At 47.4% G+C, this 26,666-nt stretch overlaps 1 protein-coding gene across 1 annotated transcript; it reads left to right on the forward strand.

The window, feature by feature from the left end:
* The first annotated feature begins 4,039 nt into the window (after positions 1–4,039).
* OLIG3 (oligodendrocyte transcription factor 3) lies at positions 4,040–5,918 on the forward strand. Its single transcript, XM_057407575.1, has 2 exons — positions 4,040–4,248; positions 5,089–5,918. Exon 2 carries the CDS (start codon positions 5,105–5,107, stop codon positions 5,876–5,878), a length of 774 nt encoding a protein of 257 aa, XP_057263558.1. The 5' UTR covers positions 4,040–4,248; positions 5,089–5,104; the 3' UTR covers positions 5,879–5,918.
* Positions 5,919–26,666: the final 20,748 nt, after the last annotated feature.

Below are 26,666 nucleotides of genomic sequence, written 5' to 3' on the forward strand. Positions count from 1 at the left end.
CAGTGATTCCCAAGTATGCGGCAAGTTTGTTTGCCAGGAATGCCAGGTTTAGCCCGTTCTGTGTGTGTGAAGTGTGCACCACTGTCTGAGCTCTGCATGGGGGAAATGTGCATCCCAGTCTCAGCTCTGGAGCTGAATTTTGGAGGTAGTGCAAGTTCTGCTAAGCATCTAAAAATAAACTATTTAACGGATACATATTCAACAATATTCATTACTTGTTTGGGGTGTTTTTGTAAATTCCAGAGACAGCAAAATATTTCACTGTTGACCAATACCATGACACATCTGACAGCTTTAGAAACATTCAAACCGATTTGTTATAATCTTTTCTCCAAATAAAATGCAGGTTTCAGATGCATTCACAACAGGTTTAAAAAAAAAAAAAAGGAATTAAGTGCAAACTGTTGATTAAGTGAGTTTTATTGTTTACGGAAACTAATTTCAGGCTTTTGGTAGCAAATGTCATATATCAGAGGATCAGCAATTGCACATCTCTAATTAATTAGTCTTTGACATTTTAAATTTTATTACTAAGCTTTTATGCCATATTTTTCCCAGAAGTTTTGCAAATCAGTATTTAAATACAGGAAATAAAACGCCGTCCTTAATTATCTGCCCTGGAATGTTCATCAGTTGTTTTCTTTAAAGTTAAACTCTTCACAGAACCACTGCCTGATCTGGACCCGATCCTGTTGTCATCTGCAGGATGCTTTAAAGGTCTGAGTAAGGGCTCCACATTCATACTAAATAACCAGGAGGAGTTTTGTTCTGACCCCTTGTTGCCAACGAATTTGAAAATACCGGAATGGAAATTTCCTGTATGCAGGCAGAGGAAAATTGTCTCCGGGTGTACCCGACTGCGGAATCTGATTACAGCAGCCTGGGACAGCGTTCTCATCCCGCTCCGATCGTTGCCCTCCTATCGCCCTACTTCTGGAAAGCGAATCTGGGATAAACGCAAGAGCTAAAACAGTCTTTCAGCCTGTTCACTTCGCTGAGTCAAAGTGTCAGATGGTGAGAAACTATCAATCTGAATTATACCGTCAATCTAAATGGAATCTGGCAATATATTTTGAGCAAAACCAGTTTACGGTTAGGGGATATCGGTTGTAATCTCTAAAAGAAAACGAACGCCGTTTAGAAACTACCGTAATTCAGCGCCAGCACTTCGCGCAGCATCGCACAACCTGGTCCCGGCAGCGCCCGTCGCGACGGCGGCTGGCCGAGGGTTGTCCTGAGACGCGATCGTCTGCGGGTCTTCAAAGGCATCGACAAGTACCTTGTTATGGTGCTAACGGTTATAACTTGTTTTATGCTGAAAGAACGGCTGTCAAATGTCCCGAATTTAAATAAAAAGCAGAGATGGCAAAGCCTAATAGCCACACACCATAAAAGTTAACAGCCTTCTACTAAAACTGACACACACACACCCGCCCCCCGTAATACTGATTTGACCAGTCTTCATGTAATGAAGCAGATTCTGTGTTGCCGACCAGGTCAATAAAGTCATGGGAAGAGCGAGATTTAATATTCTTTCACACTAACGCTACGCAGCAAAAAAGTATATCCGATTTCCGTACCAAACTACGAGAATCCAAACTCAGGCACGCCTTCAAACGCACCCACAAATTAAAATCCGATGTTTGAAAGCGCCCAGTTTCCGTTTCGGACAGCCTCTAAACCCCTAGACGTGCCCGGTGAGCCTCCCCGGGGCCAGCCGCCCCGCTGCCCCTGTCCCCCGCGTTACTGACAGGTCGCGGCTCCTGCCGGCTCGCCGGTGCCGGGCGGGCTCGCTGCCGGACAGGGGATTCGTCTCTCTTCGGTACTCAGAGTGCCGGCCCCCCAGCAGCTTCTCTTTCCAGAAAAAGCACGTTTCCCTCCCTCCCACGCCAACTCTCCCTGCCTTAATGAGAACAAGAATTAAAAGTCAGGGGAGTGCGTGTGAATTTGGCGCAGCTCCCACGCAGCTCCCATTTTCGCCCTTCTCCGACTAGGCAAAACTGGCGTTCCTAGCTCCCGGAGGTTAAATTCGTTGCTACCGGCGTCTGGGAGGGAAGAGTTTTGCCGTTGACTGCCCCGGGACAGCGGCACACACCGAGCTTCTACGCGTTCCCCTCCGAAATGCCCCTGGTCGGGACAGTGCCAAGCACTGGCCCAGGCGGAACGGGACGGCAGCGGCGAGCCCAGCCAGCCCGTGCCATGGCACCACGACCCCAATCCGCCGGGAACGCCTGCCGAGGGGAGGGGAAGGCTCCGTTCGGACGAACTCGTCCAGCAAGTGCCCCTGCGTTTGTTCTTCCTATGCTCTGCTGCGCTGAGAGCTTTCACTTTTTCCTTCTTTCTCAGTATTTCTTTATTTTTCTTTTTTTTTCCCCTTTTCCCCCTCCTTTCTCATTTTCTCTTTCTTCTTTCTTTTTTCCTTCCTTTTTTCTTTCTTTCCCTCTCCCAGCTCCTATCTCTCGCCAGCATCAGCAAAATAATAGCGGCAGAGGACATCAGCGCGGGAGGTTGGACCAGGCATCGTTACCAGCAGCAACAGCGCTGAAGCAATGCTGCCCTTTTCCGAAACGACTTCCCCGGCGACGGTCCCTGAGCCCGGGTTTTAACCTCACGTTACTTCCCCAAATTCTCCCTTTGCCCTAAGGCAACTCCGGCCCTGCCCCGGGAAGGAGATGCTGCGGCCCGCAGGTGGGACGGGCCCGCCCAGCCGAGATGGGAGCCTTGGGGAGCAGCGACATCGCCGGGAAGGAGAAGAGAAGAAATACTCGTAATATTCCTCCGAGTGACGACCCGACCTTTCTTTCCCGTCCCGGCGCTCGGCCCTCCTCGTCCCGCGGTGCACCGGCAGCTCCGGTACACTGCGATGAAGCCCCATTAGATGAAGCTCCAGGCCCGGAGGGGAGGACGGGACCTCTCCTGTTGCTTCCCCCGACGGCGCCTTTTCACCTTCCTCTTCCCTGTTCCAGTTAGTCCTCCCCCCATTCCGTGAGTTTTCCTGCCGCCGCCGTCACCGTGCCAAGTTTTGCTCACTTGCTTCATCCCGGCTCCACGAGAGGGAAGGGCAACCCCGGACGCCCCGGAGAGTGTCCCCGCGGGCACAGGAGACCGCCCGCGACTCCCCGCGGGGTGCTCTGGGGACTCTGGGCCCGGCCAAGTTTCTGCCTGTTTGTCCGGCAAAGCTCTCAGCTGGGGGGAATGTCTGGGTGGGTTTATGGCTTTCGCGGAGAAAGGGGGATAAAGGCGAGGTAACGTTCAGTTATTTCTGATATATTCTCCTAAATCTTTCTCTTCTATTTTTTTTCTTTTTCCTCTTTTCTTCTCACCGCAGGAATCACTAACAGTGCTGAAACCAGAAGGCTTTAATTTTGCTCAGCAGATTAAGCACAGTTATACTCAGCCGGATGAAAATGTCCCTCTTTTCCTGGCCCCTCGCTCTCTTCGGGGCTGGAGACTCTATGGAGGAGAGAGGTTCTGCCAAGGAGGTTTCTTCCTGGCCCTATGTGCTTGCTGGCAGGTAGAAACTCACCCCGACACCAGCCGGGACGGGGCGGGAACAGCCGGGCGCTGGCGCTGCCCGACCCGGCCCTGGCAGCCCCGCACTCATCGCATAGACACCACCGGGGGCTGTGAAGATCCACACGGTGTAAGACCCGTATACGGGTCCGGCTGAGGCCGGCTGCGGGGGGATCCTCAACCCCCACCCCAGCAGACCCCGCAGCTGCCGCGCCGGCTCCTCCCGCCCCCTGGGCAGGGGCAGCGCTGGCGAACGCTCAGCACGGCCGATAGTTGGGGCGGTGGCACCTGCCCCCAGTGCCCCGCCAGCCCTGTCCGGCTGAGCTCCGACCAGCGCAGCCCCACGCACCCCTCCCTTGCCCACTCCACCGCCGACAGGAGAAGGTCCCGCACAGGCTGCAGCCGCTGCCCGCGGACGGTTACTTACTGGCGCGAACGCCTAGGACTTGTTTTGCAGCACTGTCCCCCCTTCCCGCCTGCGTCCGGCCCGGTCCGACTTTGAACGCAGCCTCCCGGGCCCACCGACGGCTGCTCCTTCCTCCCCGGAGCGCCGCCCTCCCGTCGGAGCCCCTGGGGCTGCTGCCCCTCCGCCGCCCAGAACACCGACTTGTACGCCGGCTGTCCCTGTTTGTTTAAAGGCAGTCTGCCCCGGGGGGAGGCTGGTTTCCCAGGGCGCGTTTTCTTGCGGAGGCCGCCCAAGCGATCGCTCCTTTAAACAAAGCGGCGGTGGCCCAGGTACGAGTCAACCGCGGCCGGCCCGGCCGGGCAAGGGGCAGCCGGCGCCGCACCATAAACCGCGGCCGGGGGTGGGGGGCCGGGGCAGGGGAAGGTAATGGCAAACAAAGCGGGGAGCCGCGCCTGGAGCCGGGGGCGCTGCAGGACGGGGGGGACCGACGCCCCCCCGGCCCCTCCCGCAGGAGCGGGGGCACTTCCCCTGGCGGCCTCTGCCTGCCGCAGCCCCTCGCCTCCCTACTGTAGACGGGATGCGGTTTTATATTGGAAATGAGGGGCAGGGGGAGGAGGTGGCGCGCACACGGAGCGATGAGTGTGCGGTGTCAATCAGAGAGGTTTTGTGTCTCCTTGACTCCTGATGGTCCGTGGCTGAGGTGTCCCGGGTGGCACCACAATGAATATGAATAGGGGTCCTTGCTAAATGGGACAGTCAAAGCGCACCGCCCTGAATAATGGCACGTCATCCTAACTAGACCATTATACATAGGAGGGCTCCTTTTGTCTCTGCTCTCTGCTGCAGCTCTATAAAAGCCCCTCTTTTTCAGGCTGAGGTTAGTCCAAGCATACACTAACTAGCCATCCTGTAAACAGGCAGAGTACCGGGGGGAGAGAGAGAGAGGGGAGAGACGGGTGAGAGAGGGGGCTGAGGGGCTTTTTTCCTCTTCCTCCGGCATTTCCAGCCCTTCGCTGGCAGACCCTGCCGTCTGTTTCTTTCTTTTTCGTTCCGTTTTCGTTGCTTTTCAAAGGAGAGCCGTCTTGTTCCACCACCTCCAGAGCAGGGAAGAGTTTCTTGCTCAGAAACCCGAATACAATGAATTCTGACTCCAGCTCTGTCTCCAGCAGAGCTTCCTCGCCAGACATGGATGAGATGTACCTGAGAGACCACCACCACCACCACCACCATCACCACCACCAGGACAGCCGCCTCAACTCCGTCTCCTCCACCCAGAACGACCTGGTGCAGAAGATGTCCGGGGAAGGCCTCTCCAGGAACGGCTCCAAGGCAGGAGGGGAAGGCAGCAAGTACAAAATCAAGAAACAGCTCTCGGAGCAGGACCTGCAGCAGCTGCGGCTGAAGATCAACGGCCGGGAGCGTAAGAGGATGCACGACCTCAACCTCGCTATGGACGGGCTGCGGGAGGTGATGCCCTACGCGCACGGCCCTTCTGTGAGAAAACTCTCCAAAATCGCCACCCTCCTGCTAGCCAGAAACTATATCCTGATGCTCACCAGCTCCCTGGAGGAGATGAAGAGGCTGGTGGGGGAAATCTACGGGGGGCACCACTCGGCCTTCCACTGTGGCACGGTGGGACACTCCGCCGGGCACCCACCCCACGCCGCTGGCCCGGTGCACCAGGTGCACCCCATACTCGGCAGTGCCTTGTCCTCCGCCAACACCTCCTCCTCCCTTTCCGCCTCCCTGCCGGCCATCGGCACCATCCGGCCCCCCCACTCCTTGCTCAAGACCCCCTCGACCCCCCCCGCCCTTCAGCTCGGCAGCGGCTTCCAGCACTGGGCGGGCTTGCCGTGCCCCTGCACCATCTGCCAGATGCCCCCCCCGCCCCACCTCTCTGCCCTCACCGCCTCCAACATGGCCAGGATCTCGGGGGAGACCAAGGACCTCCTGAAGTGACTCGGCGGGGATCCTCCGGCCACCCGGGCTGCGCTCGAGCCGGGGCTTCCACGGGCAAAGGGCGGGGGGGGGGGGGGGGGGGGGGGGGGGGCCTGAGGACGGAACTGGCCCCGCTGCCCCTCTGCCCTGTCCCCCCTCGATAACACGGGATTAGCGTAGTAAGGACCCTGCAAAGGTAATGTTTTAGCCGGCTCCTCGGGCGGTGTTTTCTTATTATACTAAACCGGAAAGAAACAAAACAAAAAGTCCCTGTTGTAAAAAGAATAATAATAATATTAATAATAATAACGATGATGCCGCTGATGGTGATCAAATGTAAATAATTCCTTAAAATGGATGCAAAAGGGAAAAAAAAAAAAAGGCATGGTTGTCACTGTAGCGTTCGCAGCTACTGAGAGACGATGGGATCGGTCTGGGTCTTCTTCTCCTTCTTTTTGCTGGCTTGTCCTTTCTTTCTTCTGGAAGCTCCCTCTCCCAGCCCGGCTGCGGTGCGGCCCGAGGGGGTGGCCCAGCCAGGGCTTCGCACCGCAGCTTCCCACCCGCGGGGGCTGCCCTGGCAACAGGGACTTCCGAGTGAATCCACTCAAGTTTTGTGGGTGTGGGGGTTGTGCTGCTTTTTTTTTTTAATTTCTTTTCTCTTTCTTTTTCTCTCCCCTCCTCTTCCTCCTCCCTCCCCCCCCCCCCCTTTGGTTGTGACGCCGTTTTGGTCACGATTCTTCCTTTCCTTCCCTCTGCGTTCGACAAAAAAAAAAAAAAAAGGAAGAAAGAAAAATGAAAAATAAGAAAGGAGAGGGAAGGGTGCAAAACACATCTCAACCCTCCCGCCGGACTGTGCTGCCAAATCTCCCGTCTCTCCTGTACTAGTTCAGTTGGCTGGGGTCCTCGTCGCTTATTTTCTCTCTGTGGCTTTGGGTTTGTTCCGTTTTGCCGCTTTGGTTTTCTTTTGCTTTGATTTGCTTTGATTTTGCATGTGGGGGCATCGGTCAGTGACTTGTATAACTAAATCGGAAGCTTTGTTGCTGTTTATTCCCCTTTCGGCACGTTTTCCTGGGCGCTTGTTTGAAATACTGTTGTCATTATTCGCTTCGTCTGTTCGTTTGGTTCTGGATAGGGCTTCGAAGACAACACCATGTCTTTATTTTTTATATATTCTTGATAACTATCGATATATTTATTATTGACCAGTGTTTCTGGATGAGATTTCCAAATAAAATTAAAAAATGAATGACAAGCTGCCTGTTTCGCCTTTGTCTGGACGGGGAGCTGAGGAAAAGCGCTGGATCGCTCTGGGTTTTGCCAGGACTTTCCTGGCCCAGCCGGACTCTCATTTTTCCTGGACATCCAGCTGTCAGCCCTTTTCCGGGAGGGAAATGGTAAACTGTCCAAGGCTGGGCGCGCCGGGAGGCGATGCTCGGTGGAGCAGCGCGGTGAAGGAGCGGGCAGAGGAGCGGGAGCCTCGGGGAGCGCAGCCGGCGGCTTCTTACCCGGGAGCCGGGTCCTGCACTCCCCGGACAGGCACCCCCGGCCCTCCTCTGAAGTGACCTGAACTAACACGGAGAAGGCGATTTTCCCCGAGTCGCAAGGTGAGCAGTGACGCGAAAGCGGGGGAATATGTGTGTTTAAAGCGAAATAACTTCTTAAAGACACCTTTGGGTGATCTGTGCTGGGCTGTGCAATGCTGCAGCAACCGCCATCGTTAAGACATAAGCACACACACACGAACATTTGAAAGTGAGAAGGAGGATGCATATGTGTTCCGAAAACAGGCTGAACTGACAAATCACGCAGTAAAAAAAACACTCCGAGGCTGAAGTCAATCGTTCCAGTACTTCAACAAGATGGTCAATGGTCAAGAGATGCTGCAGTTCCTCCCTCCCTCCCTCCCTCCCTCCCTCCCTCCCTCCCTCCCTCCCTCCCTCCCTCCCTCCCTCCCTCCCTCCCTCCCTCCCTCCCTCCCTCCCTCCCTCCCTTCCCTCCTCCCTTCCTTCCTTCCTTCCTCCCTTCCCTCCTCCTTTCCCTCTTCCCTCCTCCCTTCCCTCCTTCTTTCCCTCCTTTCCCTCCTTCCCTCTTTTCTTCCTTTCTTCCTTCCCGGCTTCACCCCTTTTCCTTTCCCTTTCCGTCCTTTTAGTTTTGCACTATTATCCCTCCGCCTTCTATGAGGGTTTTCCCCTCTGCCCAAGTCACTGAAGTGACCACTCTCACGATCCCCCCTCTTCAGCGCATGCCGCGCCGCTGAGCAGAGGGAGGGGGCCGGCCTGGGGAGGGGGAGCAGACCAGGTGTGACGGGTGCAGTCTGTGAGGGGCTGCTCTCGGGGAGTGGGGGAGAGCTGCGGGGCGCAAGTTGCCCTCGGGGCAGCCGGCCCCACCCCTCCGGAGCACGCTTTAGTACAGGACTGACACGGCTGGAGCGCAGAGCCGTGGCCCTCCTCCGATGCAGCATCTTCCTCCCCAGCCCTTCATCGTCCTCCCGGCTCGGGGCGACGGGACTGGACTGTAAATTACAGTAGAGAGAAGGGCGAAGCCACTCCTCAGTCCCGGGGCAGCGCTTCGGACCGGCAGCCAGGTGCCCGGGACCCGCCTCTCCCCAGAGCATCCCTGCCGCTCGCCCCTCCTTCCTCCTATTGACGGGAGACGCGTTGTCTGAGCAAAAGGTCTCTTCAGGGGCATTTGATTCCCACCCGCAGCCTCCCCGGCCTCTGTCCCGCTTTCTTCGGGATCCCCGGGCTCTTCTGCAGCCAGAAGCGAGGCTGTGGAGCAGTGCACAAGCCGCTTAGAACCGAACAGCCTCAGGAGGCTGAGCCGCGGGTTTGAGTCACCAGAAAAGAGCCGATAAATGTCCCGTCCCCCCTGGTCCTCCCTAGCGGCACCGTGCCCCTAGCGGGGCGAGAGAAAGGCCCGGCTTCTCGCCTTACTGGCCTGTGGTGAGGGAAAGGGAAAGAGCACCCTCAGAGATGCTTTTTCTTTCCTTCTCCTTTCCGATCGGTCGGGTAGGGAAACGCCGGGCGACTTGGAAATGCGATGCTGCGCCAGGGAGGCGCTTGGAGAGGTCTGCTAGCCTGCTCCCTGCCGAGGAGGAGACTACAGTCAGATCAACAGAAATTCAAGTCTCTTCGTGTCCTGTTCCTGGCCTCGGGCTCCTGCACCAGTGCAGCAGGAGTGACAGTCCCCTTACTTCTTTCCTTTCCTTTCCTTTCCTTTCCTTTCCTTTCCTTTCCTTTCCTTTCCTTTCCTTTCCTTTCCTTTCCTTTCCTTTCCTTTCCTTTCCTTTCCTTTCCTTTCCTTTCCTTTCCTTTCCTTTCCTTTCCTTTCCTTTCCTTTCCTTTCCTTTCCTTTCCCTTTCCCTTTCCCTTTCCCTTTCCTTTCTCCTTTCCTTTCCTCTCCTTTCCTTTCCCCTCCAGAAAAAGAAAACCAGCTTCTGGAGAAGATGCCCATGGGGAGAGAAGGAGGAACGGTGGAGTTTTCTTTGGGAGGGTTTCCCTCCACAAAAAAAGCCGGCAAATAAATATATATATATATAAATAATTAAAATTAAAATAATAATAATAAAATTGAGACGGGGGGGGGGGGGGGGCGGGGGAAGGGGATATGGAGATAGAAATAGGAAAGCGGGAAAGATCCAATGGTAGCAGAGTCTGGCACTGCTTGCCCCCTGGGTTCGTCCTTGCCCGAAGTGGCGGGCAGGACGCAGCGAGAGTGCGGGACCAGGACAGGGCTCTGCACGGCATGGTACGGGCTGCCTCTCTCGGGACAGACGGGAGCTTGGCGCTGTCAGGAAATCCGTTTATTTTCGCCTCAAAAATGAGTAATATCTGCTTGAACATATATAAAATATATGCGCGTACACACAGAAATAAAATATAAATATAGATATAGATATAGATATAAATATAAATAACAGAATTAGAAATGGAAATACAAAGGTATCCGAAGTGAATGGACCCGGCTGGTTTTCAGCTGCGGATACACTTGCTTCCGGCCAGGCCCGACCCTCCCGTGGGGATGGCAGGTGCTGCTCTCCGTCCCAGGGGAAAGCAGCTTCCCTCCCACTTCTCAGTGTTTCCCAGTTCCCCTTGAGGCTCATCCCGCTGCCCGCCTCTCCAAGGGTCTGTCTCCTCAGTTGTGTTTCTCCCCGCATCTCCCTGGTCCCTTCCCATTGGCAAGTCCTACCCAGGCGGTCCTCTCACGGGCGCCTCTTCGGCTACACGGGCAGGGGAAGCGGGGAGGCGGGGCGGGCAGGAGCTGGTTGCGCTTGTGTTGTGATTAATATGGAAATAAAACGCAGAAATAGCAGCAGTACTTGGCTTCATTGCTTCAGTTTAGGGATTTATTGGCCAGGAGATAAACACCAGGCTGGGTGCTAGCGCGGTAATTCACGGTCTCCATCAGTTATTACCAAAGGAGCAAATAGTTTTTCTTTGAAGCTACATTATGAAGGGGGGTGGGGGTGGGGGGAGGGGTGGGGTGTTGCGGGGAAGGTGGGTGGAAGGAGAGAGGGGAAAGATGGAGAGAGAAATTGAGGGAGAAAAGAGTAATTTTATTATTTGTCTGCTACCCCCTTCCCCAGGTCCAATCCTGCCCAGCAAAACCAATACGGGATTTATCAAGGGTGCCGCCCTCTTAAAACTCATGTGTCCTACTCTGCCTTCCTCTGAGTTTCTTTCATGTTTTCCCACTTGCTCCTACCCAAATATTAGTTATTTTTTCTTTTTTTTTATTTTATTTTCGTTCCTACAGAAGCAGCTAGATAAGGGTTTGAGCTAGAAAGAGCTGTCACAAGATGACATTGTGCTGCTGCCAAGGAAAACAAAGGGGCAAGGCTTACGGGGAATTTAATCCTCTACTAGATGAAGTGACATTGTTGTGGAAAATGGGTGCTTCTGAGGCACCCCCTTCCTTCTCCGGTGTGAAATGGAAACAGCAAACTAGAAGCTAAGTAGAGGCTAAATACTAAAATGTAAGCAGACAACGTTCTGTGAAATCTAAGTATTTGAGTTTGCAGCTTTGCATTCAGTGCTGTTAGAAATGGCTTGAGACACAAACACTGAGCTGACAAAAAATGACCCAGGACTTGCAGAGCTCTCATATTCTTCTGGACCAGCAGGAGAGGTGGGGTGAGAAATACCAGGGCTTCTCAGTGGCAGTAAATACTTAAATTTAGGTGGCTGACTTGAGCTTTAATTGCTTAACAATTTGTGTTCTCTGATTTTTCAAGTAGTGAGGTTGATTAGAGCCATGAAAAGTTTTAGGGTCAAGCGAATAAACCAAAGAGGAATTACTTATCTTATGCCATACCAGGGAACTGATACAGTTTTTGATGGACCTCCGGCTGTAGGTGTGCATCCAACAACTGCTGATCAGGAAACACTGAACTGAAGACACAAGAAGAGTGAGTGGAAGTGTCTACAGCCTGCTAATCCACACCAGTCTTCCTTCTCCTGCCTCCCTTTCCCTCTCCTGAAGTTGAAATGAAACCATTTTGCTTGATATTACGTTGAAGTAAGCACCTGTGTAAGGACAGGGCAGCTGCAGAACAGTAGTCTAGCTGTAGGGAAAAAGTTCTTAAAAATCATTATAATGACTTGCGACTGTGAGACCAAAACCAGTACCCAGCTCCCCCGAGCATCCTGAAACTGTTGTGGGTTGGGGATGGGGTTTTATACACCCCTGGCAGAAGACTGTATATCAGTATTTCAGTTCAATCTTTGTATGTTTGTTTTCCCCCAAAGTGTTGTTGCTGCGGACACGTACATTTTAAAAGTTACGTGGCAGAACATTGTCAGCCCTGCCAGATGGGCAAGAAAAAACTATGAGCAATGCAGTAATTTTAGTATTTATGATGAAGACGATTTGCGGAGACCTGCAAATCAAAACCTAATGGATTCCTTGTAAAACATGTAGAGGGCTGACAATAAAAGAGATTTGTGCAGAGCCCTGTCTTGATGCCTTGTAAACTAGTAAAAGCAGATAAGACTCAATTTTTAACGCAGAATTAATGGTACAGCAGAGTCTAACCACAAAAGCTTCTGGTTACAGCAAGTAGGAGCAGGCAGCAGGCAGCAGTATTATATCCCCCTCAGCTGTCATCTAGGCCAGCTAGATAAAAGGGAGGTTTATTAGTGCTTAAATATTAGTGTGTAGGGTTTCAGAATCATTGTACAGATGTTTAGTTATACAAAGAACAGGTAGTTCTTCAGAAAGAGCTTCCTTTTTTTCCTATAATGTTACATGTAGTGTTTTCAAAGGCAGCTTTAAATACAAGGCAGTGAATTCCAGAACAGAGCAGAGAAGGAGCTGTTGTTTCTGGATACACGTCACTTCCAGAAAACCCTGTCCCATGTCAGGGATAGAGAGGAGGATGCAGCAGTGCTTTAGCTACTCCACCTGAGGAAATACTTTACGAAATAATCACTAAGAGAAAGTTGATGTTTCTGTTACAAAAAAAAGAAAAAAAAAAAAGGGATTCTGTTTTTAACAACACTAAATGACTTTTCTGTACTTTTTCTTACTTGTTTTGGGTTTTTCTGTTTGTATGGGTTTTGTTGTTTGGTTGTTGTTTTATATATATACATATACACATGCACATACACATACATATATATATATATTTCACTTTTATTTTCATTGGTTTCTGCTGAGTGGCTCTGACTTGTCATGCACCAGGTGCTACTTTGCTACGTTTCAGCTGCAAAATGTTAGGTGGCTGGCTGAAAACCAGGAAGCTTATTTTGTATTTTTTAAAAAGCGGAGACATATTTCACAACTGATAAAAACTTAAAAACTTATTTTTTACAAAATCTGACCTTTGGCCTGAGGGACTCATGGTTGGTGATAAAGATTTGTCAAGAGTCATATACAGGAAGTAGGTGATCAAAAATGCCGTTTGCTGCCTGTGCTCCCCTACCCTGTGCTTTGCAAAGGAATTGACCATGGCATATTTTGTGGCATTTGCTGCCAGATCTTAGCGCAGCAATTGAGTTTTCAGGGGAAGGGCATCTTGAAACATCTACTGGGAGAGCTTCTATCTCCAGCTTCAGCACTTGGCTTTCCTCCCAGAACTGCAAGCAGCAGCAACAGAAATTAGTCTCAACTGTGGTGATCACTGGTGCAATGATGGTTTGCTTGAGCACACTGACGATTGAGTTTGGACACCACTCCACAGCACGTAAATGCAAATACTTAAAATGGAATAGATATCCATTGGAAACAGACCTCCCAAGTCTAGAAGCCATGGAAGCTTTGTGCATACTCTCATTTCCCATGCAAAGACCCAGATCCCTACACTGTCTGAACACCTTTGAGTCACAGAAATTGGTAAAGGACCACGTCCAGATGGTTCTGAAGGCTTCATTTCCAAAGCAGGGGAATGCAGTGATTTCCAGACCTCTGTCACTGAGGTCTCAACACATCCATGCTGTCTGTGCACATCTGCTCTGGGAACACTGTAAACAGTTATTGCAGGGAAGCCTTTGGTGCCCATGGGCAGTCTGACTCTGCAGACTACCTGTGAGCCTGGCATGTACTGCCTCCCCTGGCTCTCCACCCCTCAATGTCTTTCCCAGAATGACTGCTGTGACTACGGTCTCCTGAGGTGCCTACAGCCCAGCCATCTACAAGCACAGTTAGGTTGGAGGGGTCTGTGTGTTTTGGAGAGCGCTTTCTGACCAGGCTGCAGCCCACACTTGCCAGCTCACAGATGGCACAGCCCTCTGGGCTGCCTATTCTGGTGGCCTTGAGACCACGTCTGTAAGCAGAGCATGCACCTCTTTTTCTTTCTCACTGAGTACCTTCGTGAGGTTTAGCTGCGTTCAGTTTTGAAGCAGGCTGACTTTCCAAAGTTTCAGGCTCTCCCTTTTTGTGCTTTTGTCGTTCCCTTGGCTCTCCAGCACAGTTCTTTTGCCCTTTCCAGATATGGAAATGTATAACCCCCCCCCATTTCACGCCTTTCATTACTTGTGCCAGGATATGAGCTTTTCCTATGTGAGTCATACAGATGGATAGTCTGATGTATGAGAAGATTTTCTCCATAATATTCTCAGTCAATTGTCATGACAAGTTTTTAGGGCTTTCAGTTTTCAGCAGATGCCCAGGATTTCACATACACATGACTTGTGGCGTACATTGCTTCAGAACCCACAGTTCATGCTTATATGTATCATGATACTCCTCTACATTCTTATTCATTCATGAAGTCCATGGAAATGACTTGCTGATCACCTTTAATGGATAATATATATTTTTTTGAGCCAAGCTGTGGCGTTAATCAGATGATACATCCTGGTCTGGACTTGATATCACTTGGCTGACACTAGCAGGTCAAGCACCATTTTGTATAACTTAATTGAGGAGTCTGGTCACCAACACTTTCACTAGGTTTTATTTATTAAGACTAATTTATTGTTGCTACAGGCCCTTGTACAATCGTCCGTAAGAGTGATAACCCAAATCCTTCTCTACAGTATGTATCTGGCTGCATTTGTGCCCCTATCCCAATTCCTTTTCTTTTATGAAACCCTTAGTTTGAGTAGGCTCCGTCCTGGTTTCTTGCATAATGTTCTGGAACTTAATTTTCATCTCCTACACTTTCACTGAAATAGGACCATAAGACCTTTGGCCATGCTTTAGTAGAAGATCAATTGCAAATCCTCAGTAGCTTAGTTACATGCTTCCCTCATCTCCAGTCTTGTGGGCTTTCCAGGTGTAGCTTTTCAAGCAGATATATTAGCTAAAGCAAAGAGACTGCTTTTGTGTTTCAAATCCTAGATATTCTTTACTGTGACTCACAGTATTCTTTAATGAAGCACATGAGTGCAGCTGTAGGCAAAATCATGCCTGCATCCATTTCATCAGCACTCTTTTGTGTCTGTTGGGTGCCCCAAGGTTTCCCATTTCTCAGGGTGCTCTAAGATGTCCAAGATTTCCATTCCAGGCTAGGATCGCAGGCTCCGTCTCTCCTAGTAAATGAACTAGTTCCACAGAATGCTCTCAGGAGCAGGAGCTCAATTATTTATAGAGTCAAATTGTTACACCCATTCCTGGCATGGTTTGGCTCCAAACAGCTAGCTCTCTCCTGAACATTTCCTAGGCATGGTTAGGGGATGGCATAGGCCAAAGGCCAATCCCAGCAGGCAGCCATACTTCTGGAAAGCAAGAATTTAATAATGTGGATCCTTCTTCCATCTTCCATAGGGTTTTACATCAACATGGAGCAAAAGATGTTCAAGGCAGTGAGCTCTCATATTCCACAGGGACTTTTTCAGTTCATAGAGATGACACATAGATATAAAGTAATCCCAAGTATCAGAATTCCTCCAATCTCCAAAGACAGACCTTCCTCACCTATCATGACATCTCCACCAAGAAAAATGGTACTATCTCTCTTGCTTTTCCACTCAAAAATTTGTAAGCAGCTGGGGCAAGCACAGGTATTTGTCCTTCTGCCTTGTAAGGGTCATGTAACTCATTGGGGATAAGTGATCCAGTCACAAGTTGAAAGTGAATCTTAGGGCTTTCCCTTGAGATCAGTCCCCTCTTATTTTTACCTGCTGAGACCACACAAACTGCATTTATTGCCCCATTCTTCACTTGTTTCAGAATATCTCAACTGATCAGGGCAAAACTGTGTTCCAAAGAGAAAACTTTAATTTACCCTGTTTACTGCATTTACTCAAAAAGTTGCAGTGTTAGGTTTGTTTCTTTTTTTCCTACTAGTGCATTTCATGAGTTTGGCAGCACTCCATCATGCTTTTGAATCACAGCACTTCTTTGTGTCCAGGCTTTCTGCTTTAGACCCTGCCTATAGGCAAAGCCAGCACTAGCTAAATACCCTGAGTCAGATCATCATTGATTGTTTCTTCACTTCTGACCATGTGGATTTTACTCAGACCTTTGTGGTTAACTCTGTTCCCAGTGATAACAGAAGGACAGTCCTCCTATAAATCTAATATCAACATTTCAGCTGCTTCTCTCTTATTCATATTGTGAGGGGAGTGGGACAGGCTCATTTACCTAGCCTGCCCCCATGAAGATTATAGCACATCTCCCATCTTGCCGGGACCCAGTCAGCAGCTGACCCTTTCTTTGGGTTTGTCAGGTTCGGTCGCTTGAACATCTCCTGCTCATTCCGTCACCTGGCCACTGGCTCCATCCATCTCTCCCCATGCACAGCCCTCTTCCTCCAGCTGCAGCATCTTCTATTCCAGCCTTACACTGCTGTGGTTGTCTCACCTTGCCATTGCATCTGCCTGACCATCTGTTGAATCATGTGCAATATAAATAACAGCTAGTGTCAAATAATAGCTACAGATACTCTCCTGTAGTCTGATGACCTTACTGGACATCCACCACTTCATAACATTTTCTTATTTTATTTTGCAGGTCACAGTTATATGGCAGTATTAAAGGGGTTTGCAATGTTAAAGTGGTTTAGAGTCCTAATTTATATATAATTTATATATAATTTCTATATTTTTCTTCAAAGTGTTCATTATTATTCTAATCTCTTTGTTCTCAACTGTGACACACTTCTGTGACTGGAGAGACCAAAATACAGGCCCTTATTCTATGCTTCAGCACAACATTAAAGATACCACGCTAATTGCAGTAGGTAAGGGAAAATCAGCTTTTAAAACCAACCCTCCACATTTAGTAATTTTCACCAGGGAAATACTGAGAAGAAGTGAGAACAGTAAATTTCTCTACAATCCCTTCAGCAGTACTTTGTCTTCTGTATAGAGAAGCAAATGGTTTTGATCTAGATTATAGAAAGGTCTTTATCTTCATTGAGACCTTTAATCCACCCTTGGACAAGGACTCAGTCACTGGGGTGCTGAAAACATGTTGTAGGTGATGTAGTGGTCAGATGCTTTATCCAATAAAGTCACAGACAGCTTTGCTTAAGAGGCCAGTAGCAGAGCTGCAGCCTTGCAACAGCAATTTGTCCTCAATCTCACATCTTTCTGGCTACATCTGAATGCTGAAAATGAATTGCTCTAAACATAGCTTTGGAGCTAATTGATGGCACAGATGCATGCCAAAGTAATCTTTGAACAGTTGTAATGATCCTAATGGTGAGCATAGTGGAGCGGTATTAGAAAAGCTTTGTTTTTCACTTTCATTATTCGTTTGGTTCAGGGATGTTCACAAAACTACTACGTTTGATGAAGTGCTTGTTTTATTCCCCAGCTGCCTTGAACAAACAAGCTGATGACAGATTTTCAGTACAGATGGGTTTGCTTGAGGAAAATATGCTTAGCAAGCAGGTTCACTTTTTAAGCAAAGTTATTTCAGTTTATCATGCTCAGCTCTCAAGGCATGTGAACTTCTCCAGCAAGGGGAGCTGCTGGGCTCAGCTCAAGGGAAAGATGAAAACAAGTTTCAGAGCTTTTCTGCTGTCTAAAGGGAATTTCCAGCTTTTTTTTTTTTTTTTTTTTCTGTTGAGGATGGTCTTGCACTCACTGGCTGAAAGTGCTTATTTCTGCAGGTTGAAGATGAGCAGGGGTTTCCTTAACACCACGTTTTATCTACAATAGGTGGTATTGATCTGGAGAGGGGGAAAAACACGGCTGAAGATGCTCATCTTCTCCCTCCTCAACACAGTGCGCACACAATTAGTTTCCCTTCCCCCTTTTTCCTAGGCTACTAGGCCAGTTCCATGTGTTTTCAGCATGACCATGGACAACACTTGTTTGGTTTTGATGGGGGTTTTCAGGAAAAAAAAAAGATCATACTAGGCTAGGTTAAAACTGGTTAAATCCCCCAGGACCTCAGTAGTGTTTTAAAACATATGTGAAGGGGAGGAACCTTTTTTCACACATCCTAAAGAATATAGCTGACATATGGACCATTCAAAGGAAATTTTGTTCAGGCCATTGGCCATGCATGAATGGCCTGGCTTATACAGTGGGGACCCAAGTGATGAGAGGGGTCTTCTTCCAGGAACTGGGTTTTCTAGGTAGCGGGAACAGGTCCTGTAGATGATAACCACGCTGCAGGCTCTTGGAGGCAGTACCAGACTCAGGAGGCAGCTGGAGGCCCGGGGATAGGCTGAGGTTGCACAGTAACACTGGGGCAGGCTCAAGGTGAGGAGAGCATGGACTGTGGCAGTATCCTAGCAAAGCCTGCCCCATGTGCTCCCACTTCTGCTCCTCTCCATCACAAGCTTTCTCCTGGCCATATCTACTGGTGCTTGCTGTCCCAGCCACTGCTTTACTGTAACTGGGCTCCCTTGCAATGCTGCAGGTAAGATTTAGCACCTCAGTCATCTTCCCACTAAAAACTTCCAAGGCCCCAGAGAAGCACCTCATAAATCTTTTTACCCCCCCCCGGAAAAAAAAATCCAACAAAAACCTAAACCCACAAAACCAACAACAAACCACAAGGAAGTCCAGGGAAACAAACCCTTAAATCGAATTTCTTGCTTTAAAAGTGCTTTACATATATCACCACCAACCAGCATGCAAATTTTAGTCAGCTACTGGACTAGTCTTTTAAAGAAGTTGAAAAATGGCCCTGTGTCCTCAAAGGACACACCTGTTATCTGAAACAGTTTTTAACCAGCTTGTTAAGCAGCTTTGACAGATCAAAGAACCCAGACAATGGGCACAAACTTTAACAATAGTTTAGCCTTGAGCAAAAGCTTCTGTCAAAGCAAGGCTTGTGCCAGTAGTATTATGGCCTGCAATTGAAAATAAATTTTACTTGAATAAGTACCTCAGCCCGATCAGAGGCACTGCCGCCAGGGAGACAAAAGCAGTTGGGGATAAGTTATTGACTCCACTGACAGCATGAATGAAGTTCATTATGCCAGCCCACTCTTGGTAAATGTGTCAGGTTTTAAACTGAATTAGGTGGCAGGTGCATGGACCATTTTCCTGCCCCCCTTGAGACAGTAGAGGGCCAGCCATCACCTGATTCTACAGACAAATGTTTAGGTTTGGTTTTCATATCACACGGGCACAAGTGACAGTGTATTTAAATCATAAACAAGGCTTCCTGTGAGATCCCATCTACCCCTCTCTCTCTCTGTCTGCTGTCGCTGCCTGGCCGTGCTCTAGCCATGTCACTTACTGCATACTGGAGGTGGGTTTGCCTCTCCTCCGCAGCACTGTTACAGCCCCCTTTCTGGTCCCTCTTCTTATCTGCCATAGGAGCGAGCAGAATCTGGGCTTCCACAGGCTACCTCCAGGATCCAGCCCCAGCCAGAGGGAAGGCCAAACCCTTCTGCCCCTGTGCAGGTGACACGGTGCACAGCCGCATGTTTCTGGTTTTAGTAGGGTCTGGAGCAAACCCACCCATAGCCAACGTTATGTCACACATACATATATATATATCTATATGTGTATGTGTGTGCATGTGTGTGTGAAGAGATTGAATCCAGGCACCCTCCAGAAAGGCTTCCTATACTAAACCAGTATTTAATCCTTGGAAGCCTCTGAAGACAAACATCACTGCAGTTTCAGAGACCTGCAGGCCATGTGAGAAAGAAGTGATGAGAAACACACACATTTATCTATGATGTGTGTACGTGTGCATACAAAAAATGCATATAAAATTACAGATGCATCTACACATGTACCAGTGTTTAAAAAAATCACTGGAATTCAAAGAAATGAGGTGATAATCTGCCATGACAGTTTGATATTCCTCTGCAGATTGAACTGCAATTTTAAGGTGTATCATTTATTTTTCATCTGCGTATTTTCCTCAAAAACATTTTGGTTTATAGTCTGCCAGGGCCTAGAAGGATAATGCAAGATCAGCTGAACTTCAGATACTTTGGATGCCAGCTCTCATTACTTAATCATGAGACACAGGACTATTAAGACTCTTAAAAATGAAAGCCTCATCCTCTGACCAGGGAGGGAAGAGTTGGCATATGCCTTTGGCTGCATGCCTTATTTATGTTAATGAGCAAGTAAGATTCCTTCCCCTGCTGTGAGGGGTGCTAAACATTTCTTCTGGAACTTTTGGGATGTGCTGCAGTGCTGGTTACAAAGGGGAGCCTTTTGCGTTTGGACAGTATTTTGGACATACTTGGGTGCAATTTTGCACTTGAGTCACTTAAATCACCTTTTGTTTTCAAGAATACCTGTGTAAGCCTGAAAATGTCTTTTTTTCCCCCCTCTGTACTGATGATAAAGGCTTTGTGGTTGTCTGCTTAATAGCCTCTGAACCAGCCACCAGAACTTTAATATGAAATATTTATGCCCTTTCTCCAAGGATTCTGAACGGCTGAACATTAGCTAGTGCTTGCAGCACTCCTCTGAAGAAAAACATTTTCTCCATTCCTCAAAACTGAGAGCCAGTTCAAAAAGGAAGGGATAAGACTTGTCCAATGTCACAGTCAAGTCAGTGACAGATTCGCGCTTCAGTGGGTGTTTTAACCATCAGATAGTGCTTCACCCCCCTAACATGACATTGCTAAAGACATATTTGGCTCAGCTCACAGTTGTGTTTAGTACACCTGTTAATACAGATGTATCAAGCCCTTTCTTTTTCTGGCTCTGGTACAAGTAGGCCCAGGAAGTCTCACCCATAGACCCACAACAGGAGAAAATGTTTCTTTCCCCCTTACACAAATCTGGAAAAACAAAGTAGGCTTATTCTTTGGGGCTATCTAAAGACTGCTGTGTGTCAACACACAAAATCATTTCTCACAGTGGTATCACTTGCTGGATATGTTCCTTCCCTCCAACTACAGCAGATGGTGTTTCATAGTTGGTCACAAATGGCTGTCAGTGAGAGCTTGTCTGCCTGCCAGTAACCTGTAGTTTGGGGACTCCCTTGGAGAGTGTACCAGAACTGACTCTGCTGATAGCAGCATCCGAGAAAATGATCCGTCCTTTCTCATCAGGCACAAAATTAGCCATCTCACTTTCAAACTGTTGACAAGGGGGTTATGAAAGAAATAAGGGCTGTGCTCGCCCAGATGATGTTTCTTCAGCTCTGGTTCGAGGAGTTGGCAGCGCTGAAGCTGCCTTTACTGCAGTCAATATTGACCTCTGGTGAAAGATGGAGATACAAGTGCAGCCCCCTCCTGGTGTCAGGATTTTGCCTGGCATTTCTACTGTCACCTTTCCCAAGCTCAGTTTAGATTAATCTTGCCCAGCGTTAGCAAGCAGGAGAAGATGACCTTCAGTGACATTGTCCTGTAGCAGGAAAAAGCCTTTGACCAGATAAAGGCCCCAACCATCAGACAGGTTTGCTGCTGACTTCATGTGCATGGGGAGAGGGCAGCCAGCCAGCCCAGCATCAACTGTGACTGCAGCCTTGCCCCAGCAGCAGGGAACAGGAAGGACTGGAGAAATGGGAGACAACAGTAATTTTATCTCCTAGTCAGTATTAGGGGACCAACTACTTTTGTCCCCATCACTTGAAACAGGAAACAGTTTTACAAGCTTTGTAGCAACTTCTAATGACAGCCATTACCTTGGTGGTGCACACCCACGTTTCAGGGACACACAGCTACAACTACAAATGATTTATTTCAGCAGAAATCTTAAAGATGAGTCCATGGAGCCAAAAGCTCTCCAGAGCAGCTATCTCAGGGTCTTCTGCCTCTAGAGCAATTTCTATTGAAAACCCCAAGTAGGATCTGGGCTGACAAGCTCAGCTGGCCTCACTTTCCACCTGGCTTAGTGAGGTCACGGGTACCCTTGAGGTACATCATCCGCCTGGCAGAGGCGATGCGTGCTACCCATGATCGGCTGGCACTGCCGTCAAAGGGATTTCGAGGCAGGGTGCATACCCAGCTCTCCAGATTTCACATATGTTAGAGGGCTGATATATGTGTCAATCCTATGCACAAAAAGTCAGGGATTGGCCTGGAGAAAGCCTGACTATGTTGGTGCCAGTTACTGTAGATAGCAATTTTGCTGCTCCAGTTCTGACCTGCTAGAAGAGGTTTAGAGAAAAACTGGCTTCAGAATTTCCCTTTCACAAAGGGTTTCTAACATCGCTTAATTCCTTTCCATCCCAAATAAACTATCTGTGAGAAAAATGTAGACTAAACTAAAATTTAAGTCCTGCAAAAGAGACATTTTAACTGCTCTTGAAAATATCAGAATGATCCATCTGAAACAAAATACCCTAAAAAAGACTGGATCACTTTGTTTCAATTTCCTTAATTTTTTTTTGCCACTGAACTTGTGTTAAAAATAGGAAGTGTTAAATAATGAAGCAGTTAAAAGTCAAAGATTTTATAATTTGTTGAAATAAAACCTTCCAGTTGCTTAAAAATTAAATATTGCAGCAATTGGATTTCATGATGGTTGGTACCTCCCTGCAAATCCGCTTCTTCCAGTGCAAATTTTGTTTTCCAATGAACGCTGAGCTACTTTCTGGAATACTCATAAACAAACCCAAATTCACGTGATAACTACACAACACCGATGACAGCAACCACCCAGAAGGGAAATGATGCAAAAATTTTACTTAGCTGAAATCAGGCTTGTAATGAAATTTCAACTGCTTCAGCAGAAGAGATTTCTTAAAGACTATTGAAGGTAGAATGTACAAGCAAAGCTGGAAATCAAGTCTCTAATCATGGTCCTGTTGCATAAAATTATAAAACTATATATAACCTTATATAACTATATAGCAATCTTCCATTTCCTCTGAGTTTCAGCACTGGATTTTTATTCTGTTTTTTCATATATAAACAAGTCTGTTTCCATTCTCCTCCTTTGGCTACAAATTTTTTTCTGAGGAAAACAGAACTTATCTGAGGTAATGCCATCCACCTGAGAATGCAATGGAACTGTAACTCAGGTGCCCAGTGAGAATTATGGAAATGCCTGTTTCACTGCAGATCAGAATGAGTACAAAAGGGGAATGGTGACTAAGCTGAGCTTGATCCGCAGTGGGTGCCTTGTGCCCTGGCTTGCATCCAGCAATGCGTTCAAGCATGCAGTCTGAGTACGACAACACAAACATCTGAAGTTAAACACATGTATAAATATTCTCACCACATTTCAGTTAGGAAACTTGCTAAAGTCTGGCTAAGCGCATTTGACTGTCTCCTTACATTGGTATGCCTAAACCCAGCTCAGCTTACTGTACTACCTGCTAGGCCTTTTAGTCCTGTGTTTGGTTTGTCCTGATGTGTTACTGTATTTTTGTGTGTATTAGTCATATGAATGTGATGCTCATATCCTTGACCACTTCAACATAGACTGTCAACTTAATGATAGACATGCCCAACATCTGCAGCTTCCTTTTTTAGGATCAAAGTGGAGGGCATTACACAATGAGTACTCTTTTCTCAGACAGCCCTGTTTCAGGTAAAGATCCAAAAAGAAAAGACTGTTGAAAATCCTCTAGGGTGATGCGTTTTCCTAATAGGGGGCATCCCTTCTTGGAAAAGTCCATAGGGACAGAACTTTCTTTGTGATTGTTTTCATAATGTTTTCTATTTTCTCCTCTTCAAGTACAACCAGGGAGGATAAATGAAACAAGTGTCTGAAAGGCTGAAGAATGCATGAAGCTAGGTGAGTTTTCATCTTTCCAGACTACTGCTTTCTACTCCAGTGTGCAAAGAGCCCATGCTTCAGGAAAAGTACTCCCTTAAATCAGTATCTTCACTCTTATATTACCTTGTTGATTTGGCTAAGACCATCGATGTTGAGTGGCCAATTCAGTGGCCAACCTGTGATTGATCAGACAAACATTTCCAACACAGAGGTCTTGTTTAGTCAGAAAGAAACCTGAGCTACTTCAGAGTAGTGTGGTCCATTGTGTGGCCCATCATTGAGGCCACCTTCAACAGCTGCTGCCATGGTCAATAAGGCTGGCTCCTCTAGATTGAACAGGAGGTATACACAGAATTTTGGATGTCACCAATCTGATCAAGAGAGCTGCCCTGCACCAGGAAGACGATGTGACTTTTGAGGCAGTCTGATGCTCTCATGTGCACTATGGGGAGCTCTGCTGCCACACACAGTGAATCATGTGCTAGTCCAGAACTCCGAAGGCAGGGATGGATCTGTGGGTTTACACGCATCAGGAAGTCCAGTAGTACCGTATCTGAGCATCTGGCTTATTTCAGGCACCTGAGCATTTGAGCATCTGCCTCAAGTTGGCAGTGGTGGATGTACAGGATGAACAAGCGTAAGGCTGTCTTGTGGATTTGACTGGGACAAGAAGATGAGGAACCACCTAACATTAGATGGGGAACATTGCAGTGCATTTCTGAGCTTTCCTACTGCTCCATAAGCTGAATATTTGAAACTTAGTTTCCTAGCTTGCTGGTATCTACTTTTCTTGTACATGATCTTTTTTCCCTTCATTTCTCTCACTTACTTTGCTGGGTTTGTTAACTTTTTGCTGGGTTTGTTATCAAGCTGGAAAAAGTTGGGGTTTTTGTAGGGGAATTTCATCAGCTTTTTGATAGAGTTGTCAAGGAAAAAATAGTGGTACTCGGCCATATGGAAACATTTATCCACTACCAAGTATGTAAATTAGATTACATCCTTGATAGCAGCTGTGTTAATTAGTGTATCTTGGTCTCCTGCTTGCTAGAACTGGACTTAAAGTTTGTCTTTTATTTTTAATTTTTCCCAAAGTAATCTTGGGGCCTTCACAAAACCTGTTAACTTGACCAGATCTGCCTCAGCTCCCCACAAGAGTCCCACTGGGGATTAGAAATTCCTCACAGCATTTGCCCTCTGCTGGAGTCTCTCCGGCTGAAGATCTCAATAGGGCTGAGGAGATTAACAGGAACCCCTTTGGGGACTGAGGAGATCTGCTTCGCAACATGGTTTTAAATGTTGACTGGACTCATTACAAGGCACAGAAGCTCTGAAAGAGCCCTCAAGTTAATTAGGGGAACTTGCCAAGGCCTGTCAGACACTTGGTGATCGGCATTGGATCCTTCAGACTTTTGGCAAAGCTTCGGAGACTGTGATATGTCAGTGAAAGGCTCTGGCTGTGCTAAGTAACCACAAGTGCATTCCCCCAGAGTTATCACCATTTCTTGGAAATAGCAAAAGCAACAGAGCAATTCTTGAGCTTCACAGCAAACCAGGTCTGATGCCCTTGCCCCCCCCCAATTTGACCCCAAACCCTCTGAAATTCATTAGGTGGTCAAAATACCCCATGTTTCCAATCTCTTTGTCTCAGATTTAATGAAATAATTTATATTGGTTAAAATGACAGGCTCTTGCATCCTGACCTGACACACTTGGAGAGCTTTATAAAGCAATAACGGTAGATGAATATCCATCTTGAAAATCACTGGAGTGAAAACTGGTACTTTACAACCTAGAATTGTGATAATTTACCTCCTGAAAATCCATTAGTCTCAATATAACACATTGTCAACCATTTACCAGCCAGGGAGTACAGATATTTCTGGGATAGCAGATGTTCACCTTTCCTGTAGAGTGTCATGTTTTCATAGAAATATTACAGATATTGTTATCTGCCAGACAAAATTATCTTAGAAAACCCCAAAAGATGTGGTTCCTAGAAACACCAGTTCTTCTAAAGAATAGCACTTTGCAGAGGAGACATGAACTAGTCATCTTTAGTCATAACACTATTTGCAAAAAATGAGGATGCTAATGTTATTGCTGCAGCTAAATTTTAACCAGCTCCCACATGTTCAGCCAGGTTTGGACTTCTATACAGAAAAACAAAAGTTGACAGTTTTGTTGATAGTGTTAGGTCTAAGGAACATGTCCCATTATGTCCAGATGTGCTACTCTCTGCTTTCATCAGTTCAGTTACAGGACTCTGGCTAATGATGCTCTGAGCTTTTAATCTGATGCTTGTTCCTTCACTGCAGTCTGATTTATATGTCCAGCCTTACAATGCAATTGAACAGATATCCACAGCCTTATTGCACTTTGTCCTCCTTTCCTCTGTCCAGCTAAGAGCAGCAGTAGAGTAGGAACTCAAAGGAAGTTTAGAAAATCACCAGCCTCATTCTGCAAATATATCTATGGAAAAGATTTCTGCAGGCAAATCACCCTCAGCAAGCATAGCACTCAACAACGGAGTTTAAGGGCAATGAGAAAGAACAGTAACACTCTTCTTTGCAACGTGCACCCAGACAGTATGATTTGGATTAGGATGTAAGAGATACAAATGCTTTCTAGAACATTCATTTTGCAGTAATTTTCTGAATATAGGCATTACTATTACCCAAGTATTTGACCATCATAAAACATGTTCTAGTGCTTTCAATTAAAAGTGTGTTTCAGGGACTGCTTGGCTGATTTTGTATTTTTGTGGAAATATTCTGCTTCATATCTCACATTTCATTGAGTAATGTGAAGGCAGTACTTGTAGGGGATTTGTACAAGTCTAAATACATACCTGCAAAAGTGAAACTTCAGGTGTGATCTCAGCCTGACACCCCCAATCTTTCCTTAATTTGACAACAGCATGAGGATCAAGGCAATCTGGGACTCTGAGCATTTCTTTCTGTGAAGATACTTTTGCCTTTTTCGCCTTGGTGCCCAGACTCCTTGAACATTGCTGTCCAGCCACTCTTCCCTAACTGGTTGTAATTCTGGAGCTGACTGGTACAACTGAGGGTGAAACTACATTCTCTCATACTCATTGCCACATTTAATCGATGCTCTGCCTATGCAGAATGACTCATTGGATTGGTATAAGATTTATGGCAATACCAATGAGCATGAGTATTGATACTTAATGTCATCACAGAACAGAGTTAATGAATATGGGGAAATCCTAACATACATCAGAAATAGTTGCTTCCTCAATTTATTGGTGTAGATTCTGGGGACTAATTAGTTTAAATATTAATGAAAAGATTAACTAT

Source organism: Pezoporus wallicus, unplaced genomic scaffold (genome assembly GCF_028554395.1).
Source record: "Pezoporus wallicus isolate ANWC-B61680 ecotype Strahan unplaced genomic scaffold, APGP_CSIRO_Pwel_v1 contig_3817, whole genome shotgun sequence".
In the NCBI taxonomy this organism is placed as follows: domain Eukaryota; kingdom Metazoa; phylum Chordata; class Aves; order Psittaciformes; family Psittacidae; genus Pezoporus; species Pezoporus wallicus.

Bases quoted from the DNA above. Each gene is read 5' to 3' on its own strand.
- OLIG3 (XM_057407575.1), top strand. From the start codon at position 5,105: ATGGATGAGATGTACCTGAGAGACCACCACCACCACCACCACCATCAC.